General features: G+C 41.9%; 1 protein-coding gene across 1 annotated transcript; it reads left to right on the top strand.

Annotated features, from left to right (window-relative positions):
• The first annotated feature begins 4,040 nt into the window (after positions 1-4,040).
• IL1R2 (interleukin 1 receptor type 2) lies at positions 4,041-19,047 on the top strand. Its single transcript, XM_071430785.1, has 9 exons — positions 4,041-4,107; positions 5,614-5,744; positions 5,841-6,099; positions 8,231-8,405; positions 9,808-9,982; positions 11,246-11,311; positions 12,045-12,180; positions 14,462-14,607; positions 15,896-19,047. The coding sequence occupies exons 1-9, from the start codon at positions 4,076-4,078 to the stop codon at positions 16,021-16,023; spliced, it is 1,248 nt and encodes a 415-aa protein (XP_071286886.1). The 5' UTR covers positions 4,041-4,075; the 3' UTR covers positions 16,024-19,047.
• Positions 19,048-19,470: the final 423 nt, after the last annotated feature.

The following is a 19,470-nucleotide window of genomic DNA, read 5'->3' as shown; positions in this document are numbered from 1 at the left end:
ACCATATCCACTTTCATGTGTTGTCTCCCACCCCAGCCCCCTCCAAATCCAGTGATTATTAATTACACATTAATGTAGTGGAGTAGAGAACAAATACCTTGGGTAATTAGATCTGCTATGTGTATTTTATATGACTGTTTCTTAAAACAAGTGTGTGAAATATACTTGTGTGTCAGAAGGAGCCTAAATCCAAGACAAATGGAAGATTTACTGCCAGTATTACATAAATGACTTCATCTTCTTGGTGATACAAATACTTGATTCAGGAACATGTAATAAAAAAGTAATGTTTAATATTAACCTCCTGGTACACCTACAATAATGTATGATTGGTACCAGCTCAATTTTTCCTTTATCACAGACCGTATGTTTGTCACTGTTTTTCATAGCTATGAAGTTACTTTTTACCTACTAAATTTAAGTTCAATCAACAAAAAGGCAATTATGAACAAAAATCTTTGTCATCTGTTTTTCTCTTTGCCTCTGAATTCCCTGTTTGCTGGGTTGGCTGCTTAAGCCAAGCACCGTAACTGCTTTAGAAATTTTCTTTTGTCCATGTTGTTCTAGCTCATGTAACCCTATATGATTTCATGATCCTCAACTGGACGCAGTTCCTCCTCTGTCTGCTGTTGCTGTGGGCTTTTTGTAATGACTGCTGCATTTTTAAATCCCTCAGCACTTCTCACATGAAAGACCAGAGAGCACATTATATTTTTTCATATATAAAAAAGACTAATCATGCTTGCAAGCAAACACTATGATTTTGGAACTGGTGGAAAAGAAAAAGCTAGTCAGCAGTCTTAGGTTCATTTTTTTCCTAGCATGTCCCTAGTGCCCCTGCTGACTCACTGCCTATGGTCTGAGAAGACACCAAAGCTGTGGGAAACGTCTGCTTGCTGTCCTCCTCAGCATTGCTGGCTCCCAGCTAGCCCCATCTCCCAGCCCTGGTGTGGGAGTGACCGTGGGTGCTGCAGCCTTGCCTGGAGCCCTGCACTAAGGCACGGCAGGTGCTGCATGCTGTGGGCTTGCTCCATCCCAGCAGGGAGGATGGCTGTAGCAGGGAAAGAAGCAGGAACCTCAAAGCAGTAAGTTGCAGGTTGGTCTTTTCTCACAGGTAACAAGTGACAGCATGAGAGGAAATTATCTCAAGTTGTAGCAGGGAAGGTTTAGATTAGATATTATGAAAAATCTCTTCACTGAAAGGATGGACAGGCTTTGGAATATGCTGCCCAGGAAAGTAGTGAAATCACCATCCCTGGAAGGGTTTAAAAGCCATGTGGATGTGGCACTTGGGGATGGTTGGACTTAATCTTAGAGGTTTTTTCCAAACTGAATGGTTTTGTGGATGGCCCAGGTGAGAAAGATATAGGGGCAGCAATTTTGAGGCCCTACTATAGTCCTTTGGCACGCCTTTTCCATTCCCAGTGTCCCTGGAGCCCTAGGCTTTTTTACTCTCTGATCCCTAACCCGAACCATATCCCTGATCAACATTCAGTGTATCTATGCACTGTTTTATCCATAAGAGAAGGAAGAGCAGTAAGAGATATTTTTTTTATTTTTATTGTCATTTGAGAGATACACTGGTATGCATTGATGTTTAGACTGTCTCTATTTAGTAGTTTAGATTATCCTCCTCAGTTCAGTTTATAGGGAGAGCAATATCACTTTTCTGCTTTCAACAAACTCAGCTTTGCAACAGTACTCCATCACTGCTTTTCCACATGGCATCATATATCAAGTAGGCTGTACTCAGGGATGGTTTTCTACTTTAAATAAAATCCAGCAAACCCCACTTTTTCAGAAATAATTTCTTTATTTCACCAATCTATGTCTGTGTGCCTGTGCACAGATACTCTGGGCCTCTCTAGACATTACTTTGTCCCTTATACCCTGTTGATTTCTACACTGAGGGTCTCCTCCTCTCTGACCCTTCCAGCTCTTGCAAGTATAATTATTTTTCAAGTGTGCCTGCTTTCTATCGCAGTGAAAGTGTCTTTGGAAATCCCAGGAACCTGTAGTGGTGAGACAATCTGTAACCCAGCCATGGCTGCTCTGGCCAAACTAGCGCTCCCTCATGACAAAGTGGATCCCTTGGCACATCGCCTTCTGTTTCTCCCACTTTGTCATACACAACTGGGGTATGTCAGCACTTATTCCTCTGGCTAAGCATGCAAATTCTTGTATTCTTGGAGTCTGTTGTGCATTGTGCTAATCCCTCTGTTTAGTTTTTCTCTTTCTCTCCCAGTTATTTGGTGATTCTCAGAGTTGAAGAGTTCCATTTCTTTCCTATTCTCTGCTCCTCAAGACCCCATCTTGGAACTGTGCACAAGGGTATTATAAATTATTAAAACCAGGTTTGCTCATATCAATAACCCAAGAACACGTGTTGGTGCAATAGTTGTGGTTTACTTTGCATCTGCTTGCCAGTCAGCTTTCAACATTCAGTATTTCTTAATACCTTGTCACCTTATTCTTATGTGAACCAGAGAAATTTACTTCAGTTTTTAATTGCACAAAGTTTGCTTAGCCAAACTGGATAACAGAATAAATTATGAAGCCCAAGGGATTGCAGTTCTTGGATGCAAAAAATTATCAGCCACAGAGCCACTATAACAGAGTAAATTCCTCCAGGAGGAGCAGCAAAATCTGGGAGCTCCTACAAGAAGCTGGCACATTAACTGCCCCTTGTAGAAATGGTGGAATCCATCCATTGATGCCTGAATTTTCATTTCCCCTTCCATTGACTAGGGATAACAGACACACCTTGCTTGTAGAGGCCTTTTGAAAGTTTCTGTGGCAAGGAACTTCCAGAAGACTAGATATTTCTTGATATTTTGATTATTTTATTGGCATGTCCAAGGACAGCAAAATCCACCCAACTGTGGCAAGGAACTGCATGTAGCCCTGGTGTGGGAAATATCTATCTAGTGAGATGAGCAATGAGTGAGACGTATGGGGAATAGTCTGGTCCTCAAGTCAGGAATTTCACAGCTACGCTCCAGCATCTTGAGCTGTATCAATGAATCATCAGCAGAGCGAAACCACAGAACGACACCAGCTTCCCTAAGAGAGTTTCTCTATATATATAGCTGCTAGACTTGCACATTTCTGTTTATAAATACTCAGTGATAGCTAACCGCAAAATGACGTGGCCTTCTCAGCAGACATCTACTAAAAAAATATAAATTTATTGCTCTCTTTCCTTTCTTCCTGAGTTATTCTAAACCAAACTTTTGCACCTCCAGATAAACAACTGAAACTTGAAGAACAACTGAAGCCTGAGCAGTCCTTACACTGCTGCATGAGATCAAAATATTTTATGGATAAAAAGAAAGCCAGGGCAGAAACCTTCTGAAGAAAGCTGTTGAAAATTGTTGATCCTTCTTAGATGTATCTGAGGATATTAGTCTATCTGGGAACTGCAGTCCCTCAATTGATTACCCTCTTCTAAAAGGCCAAAATTGCCACAATTCATAGTGCTTTTCTTACTCCTCCCCATGAGCCTGGAAACCATAATTTGCTTCTAGCTGTTACTTCTTTATACCGCATTGCAAGAGAGCCTTAATACAGGCTGTCACACTAAAATGGATGTTATGAGAAGAAAGGGGAATCAGCACATTTGTGATTCACCAGGGATCTGGGAAATCACAGAAGATTTATGAACAGTTTGATAAACCACAAAATATGAAAACTGCAATTATTTAGCTGCTGACTATGCTGCAGTGCACCTTTTGTTACCCATGAAATTTTTTACTTGAGGTAGTGTGTGAAATAGTCATGTGAAGACATGAGTGTATGCAAGCTACCATTCGTCAGAAAAGGGGAAAATTAGTCATATATTTAGCAGTCATTTCCCCTTTTTTTGGGAAATCCAAACACATATTTTCTATCTGCCTGTGCCTCTGTTTCTCTTATCCTCACTCTACGGAAGGAAAGAAAGTTGGGTCTAAAACGTTACTTGGTTTTGACACAAATCTGATTGGGCAATGAGAGACAAATTTCCGCTGTGTGTTGAGCTCAACCCTATATAAGATCCTCACCAGGAATTTTCAGTCTGATAGTTTCTTTTTGTGAGATGCTTATGGCTGAAAGACTACAGAAACACAGGTAAGTGAATCTGATTGAAATCTGGGAATGAAGACCTTCCCTAAACCCTCAAATGGCTTATGGAGATTGTTAGTTACTAAACCAAAGGGACCAGAAGGCTCTGAACAGAATAACCAAGTATTTTTGTCAGGATCTGAAGAGAGAGAAACTCACCCGCTACAGGGTATTGATGTGAACCGTGGGGCTTGTTAATGCCTCTAACACCCGGTTCAGGTGTAGCTGAGAGGCTAGAGCTCCATACCAATTCCCTGGAAACCCAGGCAGACCTAAGAGTATGACCCATGGTTATGAAAGAGTGTTATTGAGCAAGAGGTTGGTTTTGTGGTGTTGTACAGATGACAATAATCTGGAAATAGTTTATTGTAGTCAAACAATCAGATGTCAGGTAAGTACAACTACTAGAACAGGAAGAAATTTGGATTAAAACTATGGAAGTATGAGCATGAAGGGATGCAAAAAGATGTCCAAAGGTGTATACCTATGAACATGTCTTTGTTATATTGGTAGAAATATTTCATTTTATTTTGATTTGAAATAGTTGTATAGTCATTTAATATTCATCATAGTTTTAAGGTAATGTTAAATGCATGCAATTTCCATTTCTGTATATAAAATGGAAATAGTATAACGTATCATGTGGATATGTGTACTGTATTTCTCATAAGTTCCTTATACAGAGCATAAACTAGTGCCTCTATCCAGCATGTTTTATATATTTTTGCCCATGGCACACCAAGGTAAAGCATAATCAATCAAGAGAGTAGCAGGAGCTGTGGTCTCGTGGCAGAGCAGAAGCATTCAGTGCCATGCCCATTTCATGTCCATACAGATGACACTTGATGAATGACTGGCAGAGGAGAATTTTGTTTTCCCTTAGCAGCCACCCTGTCTGATTTTCAGAACAGCTTGTTCAGGGTTTTCTTTATCTTTTTTTTTAGAACAGATGGTAATAGTGTCCATGCTGAAAACTTGTGCACCACCAGCAAGATGGGTATACATGCCATAGGAGTCAATGTTTTCTGTCCCAACAGAAATATTTGTTGGAGACAAGAAAGCTTGGCACTGCTTGTAGCAGGAAGTCTTCCTGCAGCCTGATTCACACTAGCTGGCCTACTTTGCCCCTGTGTCCACCCCAAGCTACTACACTACAGTTCACTCAAAGCAGCTGACCTGTGCCTCAGTCACATCTTACTGCAAAATAAGCAGAGCTAAATTTTTCCACCCACAGTTGTCACTCTGAAAAGCTGGGGGGACAGCAGCATCTTGTGGTATGCTGTTTTCATCTTCTGGAGTGAAAGGGAAGGGCCAAAAGTGATATGTGTGTGCCAGCCAGATGTTCTGGTTCCACAGTTCAGCCTCCATAAACTAGGGATGGAGACACCTTTCTGCTCACTGAGGATGGACCAAAGCTCCCCAGGTCTGGAGTGAGAAAAATAGCAGTTAATTCTTCAGATAATGTTGAGTATTTTGATTATATAATCTGTCTTGTAATAAACTTCCTTGTAGATTTCAAAATATTTTCCTTCTGCCCTCTTCTTCTGATTTCTTGTGGAAAAAAATGCATGGGCTCTTCCTTGTCCTGGTGACGTGCACAGTAGGTGCATCTGCTTTCAGACTCCAGCAAGTCAAGAACACAGGTAAGTGTACATTTGTCTTTTTCCTTCTGTTTTCCTCACCATTCTTTTAAATGTTCCTCTCTGACAGTAATGCAAAAATATCTCTGATTTGTATAGAAAACTGCCCAGATCACACCGTGTTTTTCAAACACTACTATGAACTTCATGGAGAACCTGTGGTTCTGAAATGCCCTTCCCCCAGATACAAACATTTGGATTTCTCTGCCTTGACCCCTAATATCACATGGTATAAAAATGGTTCAAACACCATGATATCAGGAAGAGATGAAGATTCAAGAATCTGGGCAAAAGGAAATGCACTCTGGTTTTTACCAGTGAGGCTAGAAGACTCAGGAGTATATATCTGCACAAGAAGGTAGGTATTTAAAAGATAATCTAGTTCACTAAAAAGTGGCTATGTCTTCTAACCTTGATTGTAAACTCCAGCTATATTCAGAGCATTTCTGGATAATTTCCTTGCTGACTTTATTAGAGAGAAAAAATATGGGAAGTCAGGACCCTTAGAGTGCATTGTGTGTCTCCTATAGTTACCAGTACTGAAATCTGGAAAAATGGTGACACAGGCTTGCCACTTTGACTACAATCTCATAGGAGAATATTGTATAGAGAGTTTCTCCTAATTAGCTCTGAGCCAGTCAGTGCTATGACAAATGGGACATGCTGCAGGCAGCGGGTTTGCTGAGCACAAATACCCTTGTTGCACCGCAGATTGCCTTATGAAGCGTATATAAGGCATTGTAGCTCTGCAGTGGCTTTCCTCTTCCCACTTCCATATTTCTGGTCTTCACTTTTTTTCCGAGTCATGTTTTAAGCCAGAATTTGATTGACTTGATATTGTTGCAAGAATTTTCATGAGACCCAGTGTGTGTTTACTAGGCTAGTACCAGACTTGTGGTATTGCAGTGAGTTGAGACTTTAGCCATGGCTCTTTTCAGCCCTATTGGTAATTTTTTTTCTGAGTGTTTTCAATCTGACAGCACACTGTACTATGTCAAAAGAGGTGCCAGGGTCTGGATTTGTTGAGGACCAAGGAAGGCAAAAAATCCCATCACCCTTAGAGCCTGAACTTCTGAAGATGTTCCAGGTCCCTGTCTCCTGACATCTCCGGCTGCCAGCCAGCCTCTCAGTAAACCTCTGGCACTTGGCTCTGGGGTTTATACTGGAGAACATATCTCTACATTCCTGGAGCTGCTTGTGGATAGCATGGTCTCCTTGCTTGCACAGCACACCTTGCGAGGAATGCAAGTCAGCAGTAGAAGAGATGGACAAGTTGAGAAATCATGCTCAGCATGTTACGTTGGCATTTTCCCATATCTCAGCAGCAATTTCAGTTGTGGAGCAGAGGAGAAGACACTGATAGTGAAGCCCAAACAGCAAAAGGTTGCAAATACTGTTCTAGAACAGAGTAGTTGCCTGAGATATTCAAGAGTGCTTTTAAATCCCCTTTTTGGACTATTCTGCCTCACTTTGTCAATATATAGCACTATAGCAGTGTTCCTGAGAGATCAAACAAAATGCTGTGAAGTTTGTTTGAAAAAGACATGTAAGACCCAAATAGGTAAATTCATTGCTAACATTATTACAGGATTAATAAAGCACAAGCAAGTTACATTTCCTTTACAAATTATCCTGCAGGGAAGTCAGCAGATCTTTTTATATTTGAAGGTAGCAGCAAACTATCACAGATCTCTGCTTCTGTGTTCTGTGGAGCAAATATTTTGGATTTGGGCATCCGGCCTGTATATGACAGATGGCCACAGTGCCCTGGCAACAGTGTCAGTCTGTCTGCTTGCAGCCCACAGCTGCTCTCCTGGAGGTGGCAGCCCAGCCTCCTTGGCTTCACTGGCCCCTTCCAGGATCATGCACTGCCCTGAGTAAAGGCATCTCTGAAGCAGGCTTCCAGAGGTTGTAAAGAGTGGAATTTAAGCATCTGTCTTTCCCAGAGTGGTCTTCCTTAGGACTGGAAGTGATTGTCAGTTGGGGCCAGAAAGAAAAGTTGAATATTGCAAAACTTTCAAAGCCAGAACGCCTTATTTGCTACAGAAAATTATATGTACTTGCAGAAATGTCTATGGTTGTGCAATAGTAACTGCAGATGTATCATAGTACATGCTTTAAGCTTTTTATTTAATCATTAGGGTTTTCACAGTCAAAACCTCTTCCAAGGAAATGGGGGAGGGTTCATGACACATCTGCTACTGTTCAGGTTAACATGTTCCCCCTCCTCACACAGTTAAAATCATGCTGCAGCCTAAAGGTGCACAGGAAACTTGTACTAAAAAAGGAAAAGACTGAAGGTCTGAGGCAGATATGTGTCAGCAACATGTTTTGATTGTGCCAAAAGAACAGTACCAGTGATTTTCCAACATCCAGCCTGGTGTGATCTCAGTCTTGGCCTCTGTTAAGGAGGGAAATGGAGCCAGGAGGAAACCAAGGGTGTCATTTGAGTTCTCTTGGGGGCTCACCTCTCCCTGCTTTGTCACCAGGAACAACTCGTACTGTGCTGAGGTCTCAATCCACCTCACAGTTGTGGAGAAAACAGCTGCTTGGGAGATTGCCTATCCCCAGGTCCTCTTCACTTTCACCGCTGGAAAGATTGTTTGTCCTGATCTGTGGGATTTTACACCAAATAGGACAAGCCTGGAGCTCAAGTGGTACAAGGTAGAACATTTACTTCCTCTTTGTGCATAGCCTCATCCCAGCTTGGCACATAAATATTCACTTAAGGTTTCTCTTGAATATCATGTTGCTTAAGTCACTAGCATAGTGTAATATACTGGGAATTTTGGGGCAGATGTATACATTTTAAGAAAAGTTTTCTGGGGCACACTCAGCACAGGGTGAAATGTTTCACATGTTTCATGCTCTCACAAGCAGTGCAACTGTTTATAAGGCTAGATTATTTACCCAACTCCAGGGTTTGCCACCTCATATCAGGCCCTTCTCTTTGGCACTGTGCATCTTTTCATGGCCCCTCTAGTGAATCCCATAAAGTAGGACCTACCAGGGATATTGCCTCCGTGTTCAGGTGGGGTAGTTTTCATTAATCAACTGGAATACACCATTTGGAAATAGTGGATGAATTACATAATGCCTGGAGTGTTCTCTTGCCTAACTGCCCAGTTTGCTGCTTTTCAAGTAGGCAAGACTGGTTTTGCCACTAAGACCAAATACAACATCCTTGGCTGTTCAATTTCACACTGGAGAGCAGGGGATTCTTCTTGCATTTCCATAATACCTCAGTTTAGCTTTTATTTACACTCCCACTGTGATCACATGCTCTGCCTTGTGCAGCTGTAGCCTTACCATAGGATGCAATATACAGGCTGGCTTGCAGTGCCTAGGTTATGATCTGTACTATACCAGCAAAATGTTGCTGCTCAAGACTCCCTTCAGAAGTGGAATATAACCCACTTTATCTAAGTGAGGCTGCCCTCCTCAATATGGATTTTGTTACAAATGTAAGAAAGAGTACCCTGCCTTCATGAGGGAGAACATAATTTCTCCTAGCAGGTCTCCAGACTGTGTATGAACAGAGCCTTAGGGATACAGAGCAGGAATTTCTAATAATTTATGGGGTAAGTAACAGTTATGTGAAATCCTGCATGATTACAGTATTTGTCTTCAAAGAATGCCTTAGAATATTACTCTTCTGTGGTCATGTATGGGAAGTATGGATACATACACATGGATACGTATGGATAACATTGTGGAAAACTCCATGGGTACTAAAATCTTGTGTGATTGCTCTAAGATGACTCAAGGATGAGCCTATTATATGTTTTCCATCTTAAAATGTGCACTATGGAAGAACTATGCACACACATTATAGATAGATTAAAATAGCAATTCTTCACACTTCACACATATAGTGCCACAAGACATTTTAGAGATGGATACACATTAAAAGAACTCATGCTTTGGTGGGAAAGCAGAACTGCTCAGATTTCGCAGCAATAAGTGAACTTCTAATAACAGAGAGACAGAGATAATTTGGCTCTCTCAATAGATAATTAGGGTGTAGCTATCTGAGTCATAACACCAGTTACTGTCCTTTCTCCAGGATGCTCAGCCTTTGGAAGAGGACAATGAAAGATTCATCATTCTGAACGGTTCAGCGTCTCTGATCATGACATCTGTGCTACCAACAGATGGAGGGTATTACACCTGCAAGATGTCATTTCCATTTGAAGGTGTGGAGTATGAAATCACCAGGACAATTCAACTGGAGACTGTTGGTAAGAATAGTATCAGATGATCTGAGGGATGGATTTCCTCTCCTACAAGGAAAGGCTGAGACAATTGGGTTTATTCAGCCTGGAAAAGAGAAGACTTCCGTGTGACTGAATTGTGGCCTACCAGTACCTGAAGGGGACTTGTAAGAAAAATGGGGATAGACTTCTTACAAGAGCATGAAGTGACAGGACAAGGACAAATGGCTCCAAACTGAAAGGGCAGGTTGAGATTAGCTATTAGGAGGAAGTTTTTACTGTGAGGGTAGTGGAGCACTGGCACAGGTTGCCCAGAGAAGTTGTGGATGCCCCCATCCCTGCTCCCTGGAAGTGTTCAAGGCCAGGTTGGATGGGGATTTCAGCAACCTGGTCTTGAGGAAAGTGTCCATGCCCATGGCAGGAGGGTTGGAACTAGTGGTCCTAGGAAACTTTTAAGAAAGGTTTTAGGGACATTTAAGGTTCCTTCCAACCTAAAAGATTCTGTGGCTCTATGATTCAATGATGGCCATATGAAACCATTACAACACATAAGAAAACCTCTTCTTTGCTAATGAAACTCTTGAGAGGAGCTCATGCTCAGCCTTTCAGCCGTGCCAAGGGAGTGCTTGTCCTGGCCCTGAAGGGGCTCCCACAGCACTCCCGGCAGGGTGGGGATCTCTCCTGCAAGTGCCCGTGTTTGTTAAACGGAATAATTGATCTCTTGGGGGCAGGAGGGGCCGTGTCACTGCCGAGGCCTTCGGGGGAGCTCGGAGATCAGCCATTTGGCGGCGTCCCAGCGCGGGGACAGGCCGCTGTGCCACAGCGAGGGGACAGGCCGTGTGTCACAGACGAGGACAGGCCGCTGTGCCACAGCGAGGGGACAGGCCGCTGTGCCACAGCGAGGGGACAGGCCGTGTGTCACAGACGAGGACAGGCCGCTGTGCCACAGCGAGGGGACAGGCCGTGTGTCACAGACGAGGACAGGCCGCTGTGCCACAGCGCGGGGATGGCGGCGGGGCCCGGCGCGCTGCTGTGCAGAGCGGCCGGCAGGGGGCGCCCGTGCCGCGCAGGCCTCACGCCGTCCCCGAGGCGCTGGGGGACCCTGCCCGGCCCGGCAGCCGCGGGGCCCCAGCTCGGAGCGGCAATATCGCTGCTTGCCAGCGGCTTTAGCAATCAAATCCTTTCCTAGGAGACGACAGATATTGGCTGAAGTGGCATGTTTCTGGTTCTAGGGCCATGCCCGCATTTTCTCTTGTCTTAGCACTGACTCTGTTCTCTTTTTCTGCCAAGAACAAGAGAAGAGAATTACCCCGATAATTGTGTATCCAGCCCAAAAGACAACATCAGCTGCTCTTGGTAAGGCCCAACATCATATTTGGAAACGTTTAGTCAGAGAAAAACTAGAGCAGGTCCTCTTATGGTGTAATTTGTTGGCATAAATTGCTGTAGGTTTTTGATTTCAATTATATTAGTTGAAGGTTGGTTCTAGAGTATTCTTTGCTTTTTAACATCTACAACCATGTGCTGTCTTCTGGGTATATAGCTATACTTCTGTAAAATATAGAAACACATCAGTCTGAAATCTCTTTATCCTTGAGTTACAGTAATTATAGCAATTAAAAATTTCAGAACTTCTGCAAAATCACTTTATCCCTGGAGGTCCAACCTTCTGCTAAATGTCCTCACTCAGAGCATGTGTGAGTGAAGCTGTGCTGCTGGTTAATGCAGCTGCTCCAGAGGGGTAAATCACACAGCGCCCTTTGCACTATGTCAGAAAGGGCAAGGCCACAGGGACACAGCCTTGCCTCTGGGGAATGTGTTTAGTGCCAGAGTTGCTAAGTGTTGCAATAGGGAAATTATTTGGTTAGCAGCAGAAAGGACTGCTGCACTGAAGGGTCTTGCTGCCAAGGAGCAGGGGATCAAAAGCAATCTGGAGATTAACTTCAGTTTTGAAAGTAGTGGTTCTTGACTTGTATGGGATCTCCCCCTGGAGTTGTTGGCTTTCACCAAAAGAAAGAGTAGTTCTTCATATGTGTCTAAATTGTTTTTCAATCTTTTTCTCTTTTTTTTTTTTTTTTTTTTTTGACAGGCTCCAAGATGACTCTCCCATGCAAAGTGTTTGTTGGGCTGGGCAGCCATTTCCAAACTGATGTGGAGTGGCTGGCAAATGACAGCAGCGTTGACGTGGTTTATAAACAAAGCAGAGTTACAGAGGGGGAACGACAGTAAGTCTGGCTGAAAGTGCTTCCTTGTGCTTATTGTTCTAACCTGCAGTGCTACAGGGGCTCCCAGTGCAGCTGAATGCCAGGTAATGAAATGGGAAATGGACAGATCTGAAGTGAAGGTGAGAGCTGAGGGAAAAAAAAGGCAGACAAGCAAAAAACCCCCAAGCCCAACCCAGTCAGTGAAATAAATGCTTTATCTCTGTTTTTTGTGACATGGTATTTTGCAAATGAGGCAACTTTGAGACAAACCTTAAGCACATTTTCATGAGCAACTGAGCTGTTGTGAGGGCTGACTGCAGTGGAAAGCAAGGAGACTTGATCCTTCCCAGGGCTTCTCTTACCTCTCTCCTTACCCCATGCCAGCAAAGTGGCAACATTCTCTCCCTCACATTCATGAGGTTCTCAGAATACACTAAGACAACAGAAAATTACCTAGTGGTTTGATGGTTTTTGTTTGTTTGTTTTTTTTTTTTTCCCTAAATAGCACTATTTCCCCCCTAATCTTGTTCTTTTCCACATTAGTGAGTTAAACTGACTCACTCAGAACCCACTGAGTGCTAGAACAGGTGCTAGGGTAGCACTGAAGGGAATATTGGTGGGAGGGAGAAACAGGATGTTCCACATCCTCTTGCCCTGATTCATTGTGTCTCCCAGTCTCAAGGAGCTGTCTTTCAGCTGTCTCATAGCTACATACCTCAAGGCTTTTACCACTAGGAAAGGGAAGGATACCTGCTTTCTGTACCTGTGATGTGTTACCTGAGTAACTCTCTACATCCAGGCACACCTCTAGTGGTTTTGTAAATGTGAGCTGAACTTTCTGACTGAAATCTCTTCACTAAGGACCAAATCAGCTTGTTTTGTTTATTGTTTCATGTAGCTTAGAGTGTCCAAAAAGATCATTACCCTTGCCTAGTGGCTCTGCCTGTACTGGTGGACAGAGCCCAGAAGGTTCCTTGGATCTGGGATGCCATTGCCTCTGCTGTTACTTGCTAAACTGGTCACACACCAGCTAGCATCCTCCCAAAGGGTTTCTGGTTATTGATTAGGGTTTAGCATGGGCTAGGGGCCATTTCCAACAGAGTTTGGGGATGTGGCATCTGTATTTTGATGGACAAGAATGTTTAACTGTTATGGATGTGAGATGGTTTTGGCAGTTTGTGGCCACCAGTGCCAGATAACAGCCTGGCCATGCTGCAGCCAGAGGTAACATAGGAACTCAATTGTATGCCCAAGCCTTTAGGGGTTTTCCCATTCCCCACAGCATGACTGGGGATATTAATTTATAATCTTGTTTATATGGATAAGTGAAAATGCATTGAACCTGTGGCCAGGAACCATAAAAATGTGCTGCAGCTATAGTCTCTACAGGCTTTAGAATAGAGCAGAACTTTCTTACTTGGACAAACAAAAAAATTATTTTTGTTATGCTTACCACTATCATTATTGCTGTTGTATATTATAATGCAATTGCACAAGGACACTGACAGTGACAGATGAGGTTCCTGCAGGACCCATGGTGTGTGAGATACCCCAGTTCTGTTGGAAGCCCTCATTATGGCAGCATGACAAAATAGCTCAAATGCCCCTGGGAAAACAAATTCCTTGCAGAAATCTATGTCAAAGAGCTCCTGGAAGGAGCACCCAGGGAATTCCATTGCTGCTGTGCATTGCAGGCTTATAATGGACAACTGCTCTGGTAATGGCTAAAAGGTATCAAGGGGCAATGTTTGACTCCAGCTAAAAAACCACTTTCAAATAGTGGGACTCCTAAAATAATCATGTTGAAATTAGCTGGAAACTTCTTGGACAGTTTCTTGCATTGAGCTATTGGCTTTGAGCACATGATAGACAGGAATGGTGGTTCAGTTTTCTCAGAGAACATTTACAGGGTTATGTTTTTCATATGTCCTTTGCTGATTGTAAGAATTAACCTTAGGTGGTCAGAGAGAAGGAACTAGGTCCTTGCCCAATGCTAATGTATCAAAGATACACAGAATTCCACTTGCCTTTTCCCCCTCCCCTTTCTTTATTTTTGCAAGACAAATCCAGGTATTTTTTCCCCTCTAGACTCCAAAAGCTGCAAGATAGGTACTGCCCACTGGGACTCAAGTAGCACAACTGGGCTGAAGACAACAGGCATCCTTGAATGCTGAGAGGCTGGTTCAGAAATGAAGCAATATCCAATGCATTTTCTTGCAATGTGCTGTTAGAATGAACATATCAAATAGAGAAAAACCATCTTATTCAAATAATTAACACTTAATCTTTATTATTCTTCCAGAGAAATTGTAGAAAATGGTGAAAACTTCATTGAAGTACCACTGATTTTTGATTCTGTTGAAGAAGTGGACTTTTACACAGACTTTACCTGTCTGGCCCAGAACAGATATGGATACCAAGAACTGCCAACAAGGGTCAAGCAGGAAGGTAGTTATTTTTACTGCTTATTTTTGATAATTTTTATTAATATTCTAATGCTAAATTAGCATCTGATCTGTTTGTACTGTAAGAGCTAGTGTTGGGATAAATTACTGCCTGCGGAAAATCTGGTTGCCTCTTTCACCTGTAGTCTTTGATACAGCCCGTTCACAAAATTCACCTTCTGTAGGTCATTTACTGACATTTTATGCAGGGATAAGGATCTGTCTGTGCTGGGATATCTCTTTATTGAATAAGACTCCAATTTAGGTACACTTTGTGAAATAAGTGCTCCAGTGAGACTAGTGGCAAACTCTCTTTGCAGTAGAGCCAAATCTCCTCCAGTTCCTCAACAAGTAGGGAAGAAAAAAAGACAACAACAGAATGAATTATTAGAGTGTTACTTTTCCTCATGCACAGACTGCTGCCAAAACAACAAGAAGTGTAAATTATGATGGGTGTTGTTACTTTGGCTTCTGGTAATGGGAAGAGAAGACTTAAACTCGGTGCAATTAATGTTGCAGTGTGGAAAACCATTGGCCAAGAGCCAGCTGTACAAACAATGTGAAGCAATGCTAATTGTTTCTTTGTATGACGTTGGTGAATCACCAAAGCTTGCTCACGCTGTCTTAGAAAGGCACATGAACTCTTTCAGACTTCATTATCAGTTATGACTCACTCCAGCACCCTATGATGAGGGATTTGTACTCATTTTGCTGGATCATGGGCTGCCCTTGTCTTCCATGAGCTGCACCAGGAGGCAATATGCATTGGAATAATCCAGAATGGTCTGGACAGACACTTGCCTTGGAAATTAGCCAGATTTAGGAAGAAGTTCTGAGTCTTGGGTCGATTGTTACTAATTTATAAGCTGCTCTGTAGGAAAAAATTATTCACACAACTTGAGGGTGGACTAATTGTTGAGTATTCATGCTCCACAAGGTGCTTGGATTTCCTGCTTGGAATGTCTCTGCTTTAAATAAACCAAGATAGAAAGCACACAGCTGCTCCTGATCAGGGGTTCAGAAAATGGGGTGTATGCAAAAGATTGAACTTTAAATTCTCACTCTCTGTTGTTTTCCAATCCTTCCTCCTATCTTCATGAACACATTTCCCAGAGTGCTCAATCAATAGATCTCTTCCTTTCAAAGGTCATAAGCCCTGCTGGAAGGTTAACTTGCAGACATCCTTTCTACCGTCATTTCTCCTCTTCCAACTTGAGCTTAGAGAACTGTGTTCCTGGGAGTTCATTGTTTTTTTTCTGGTTTTCTAATATTTAATTTGTTTACTTTTCCAGCTGTTGGTCTGTCCTGGTACATTGCAATGATTCCTGTTGCTCTCGCCTGTTTGATCGTGGGAGGGATATGCATGCACAAGTGCTGGAAGAGTAGATCTGATAAAGGATATACAATACCAAAGGTTTAAAATCCACTTGGGTTCTCCAACTACCAACAGAACCAAAAAATCACCCTGGCTATCTTTACATCAGACACAGCGAGCATTTCAGACCTAATATACTTCATTCCCAACAGACCAATAATAACAGCTCTTTCCCACTTTTCCCAGTCTTCTGTGATCTGATGAAGTTAAGAATATACGTTTTCATTTTTATGCTGCATAGATGCAGGAAATTTGGTTCTATTTGTAACTAGAGTGCCATCTGTAGAATTTTGGAACACAAAATCATGTTGTGGATATGGGAAGGGTAGGGAGAGGGAGGTGCTCTCACCCTTTGTAATTCCAACAGATGTACTGTTCTTTTTTTTTTTTTTTTTTTTTTTTTTTTTTTTTTTTTTTTTTTTTTTAAAAAGGAAAAGAAACCCCTAAAATCTAAAAAGGGAAGCTAAGGAAGCTTGCTGCAGAAGGACTATTTGACACCAGAGGGAAAAAGCAATTTTTATATGCAACCAGACTAAATTTATTTCACTTGAGTCTAAAAAGAGACATTTGTTTTCCCTTTTCAGAGCCAAATGCAGTTGTCATGGCAACTGTATATCTATGAACTTCTCCACAGAAAAACTAAATTTGTTCACCATTTGGATTACACATTGCTTAAATAGACTGTCAGAATATCCCTCCCCCAGAGATAACTCTATCTATATAAAAGATAACTGTACACAGAGGAATTCAGTTCTATTTTATCTACCAATATGTTGTAGCTAGAGATTCATAAGCGGCTGTAACATGTTGTCATCTTTGCCAAGGAAAGAATTGGAGGGACGTTTAAATGTTTTGGGAGTGATTTGGCTAATAAAAAGTTTTATTCCTGGAAGTGACTGGACAGATTGCCAGTAATAATGAACAGTCTCACACTTTTGTTCCTCCAGCCCTTTTGTGACCAGTCTGGTGTAGCTTCAGATTGTGTCCTTTAAATTGCAGTATGCAAATTGGTTACAGAGGATGCAAAACACTGCCTGTTACGTTAACCTAGCTGGATTCTAGTCTTGACATAAATCATAAGGGAGCAATAAATAATCAGTGACCATGTTGTACTTTGAGGGTCAGAATGAGTAAAATTATTTGGTTACTTCCTCTCGTCCTCTTCAAAGAGATACCACTCATGACAGCTGAGAAATCGTTACATGATATATAATGTGCATTATCTTCATCTATATCGGAGGGAAGAGAACCTGCATTAAGGCCTAGATTAGTACAGATCCATAACTGCATCAACACCTCTCCCTCTACCAATACTTAAATAATACCAACATCTCTCACAGGCACCAAAGATAAAGCTTTTTGTTCATGTAAATCATCCCAGAGGATTTTCAAACTCTGTAGAAAAAAAAAAAATCAGGAAAAACTTTGACTCCAAAAACCAAATTTTATCACACTAGAGAAGTGAATGGCTCACATCCATCTGAGACAGACCATGACCTTATTCCTTTCCATCACCACTTCTAGTTGGCTCTGAATTTGGCCCAATAAATATCTGGAAGGATTTTGAAGAGTAGGATGTGGCTTGAGTTAAGAAATCTTCACTCTATTAGCAAGAACATTCATATGTAATGAGATTCCCACAAAAGCCTCCCTTTAAATACTCTAAATGCTTGTTGTGAAGATACAGGCACAGAGATTAGAGTTCTGACGCAGTCTAGGTCAAGGGCATCCAGAGAACACCACAGGACTCACTGCTTCCAAGTGTAGAATATGAAAGATGATAAGGACCACCAGTGTTTTATGGGCAGATAGGAAAAAGGTGGATGCAAGTTTGGAGAAGAGTAGGCTTTTCCTTTATGAAGTGACATTTGATTCTCTGACTACTAGTACAATATTCTGATGGCTTTCCTCATAAGTAGATGTCTTCAGGTGAACTACACAATGTAAATATTTTACAGATAGATTTGAACAAGTGACCTACATAATGTAAATGCTTTACACTGATTTGCATCTTTATACACAAGGGCAGCATGTTTTATCTAGGTTTTGAAAATGTTATGTGAAAAACTGGTAAACAAATAAACCAAAATGCTGGTGTGTGAGTTGAATGGGAAGAGAGATGTGAGATATGAGATGTCTCTTTGAGGATGGCAGCTCTTTCCCAAACCTGAAAAGAAGTACAGTATTAGTGAACATGAAGGATTCAGAGCTCTGCACAACAAAGTTTCTCTTTGGAAAAATTATGGATGTAATGAGGACAAGGTCACCTCGTTCCTGGGACTGTGTGGGTTTATAGCATTTTCCAGAGAGCTAGTCTGTCTGCAACAACTTCAGAGGCACACCTACAGAGAGGAAAAAACTGGTGTACCGTGGTCTTGGCATGAGTTAGCATCCAGTATAGAGGCTTCTTGAGCAAAAGTTATTTTCAGGAAACACGAATTGAGTTAACAACTATTTTCTAGTTTTCAATGTGTGTGATCTTGATGTCATTTATCCATCTAAATAGGTGGCATAACTGATGTTTGATCATAGTAGCACCCAGACTGAACCTAAATATAATGTGAAGAGCACCAAATAATTTCATCTGCTGGTTCCCAAACAAAACCCTTAAATAAATGTGGGAGCAAGTGAAAACAAGGGCTGACCTGCACACAGAGTTGATCTTCACTGATCAAGACAAGAAAGTTACATTTTTAATTCTAGTAGCTAGGGAGGGAAGGCATGCATGCAGGAGGATGAGGACGTCCTTGTTGAAATATGCCAGGAATAGTGGTTTAGGTATGAACAGCTAATTAAAGATTTTATGATTATTCTGCCTCAAATCTGTAAAGCAACAGGTCCAGCAGGGCAAAAAAAAAAAGCAAAAAATAGTTCTTATGTTTTGGAGCTGAGAACTTCCTATCCATAACCTTGCAGCTAGTATAGCCTAGGGTGGGGTACCTCTCATCCAGCCTTCACAAACCCTAAAGGAATAGATATAATCCAAGATAGCCACTGATGTTTCCTCTCCACTCAGTGGAGAAAGACTTCTCTCTGGTCCCTAAAATAAATGGGATAAGTTGCATCTCAGAGGTGTCTGTCTTTTTCCACCAGTTTAAGACAAAGTGAGATTAATCTATTCTGCATGGATTCATGGATAAAGGAATGACTGGTTGTGGATCATTGGATTTCGGGTTATCTGAGAGGTTACAAAAAGAATCAGTCTAAAGCCCAGAGACACCTTGTCATGTAGTCAAAGCTGCTGGGCTTTCTTGGGGAATGACTTTAATGCTGGCAGCTCTGTGCAGAGCAAGCACAGGCTTGCACTGAATGAAAATACTATAAGAGGTTGAGAGGCAGGCCCAAAGGTACATATTGTGGAATCCAACATAAGAGAGAGGCTGAAAATATCTAGCTGGTGCCTTGGAAAAACATTTGTGGCTCACAGGTTGTGTGGTCATGAAGTGCCACAGCTATTAGAGGAAGAAAAGAACGAGCTGTCCTGTGTGCATG

This window comes from Agelaius tricolor, unplaced genomic scaffold (genome assembly GCF_023055355.1).
Source record: "Agelaius tricolor isolate 1412-34295 unplaced genomic scaffold, bAgeTri1.0.p SCAF_7, whole genome shotgun sequence".
NCBI classification, from domain to species: domain Eukaryota; kingdom Metazoa; phylum Chordata; class Aves; order Passeriformes; family Icteridae; genus Agelaius; species Agelaius tricolor.
Note: the sequence above shows the minus strand (reverse complement) of the source record. Positions and strands in the feature narration are given on the sequence as shown.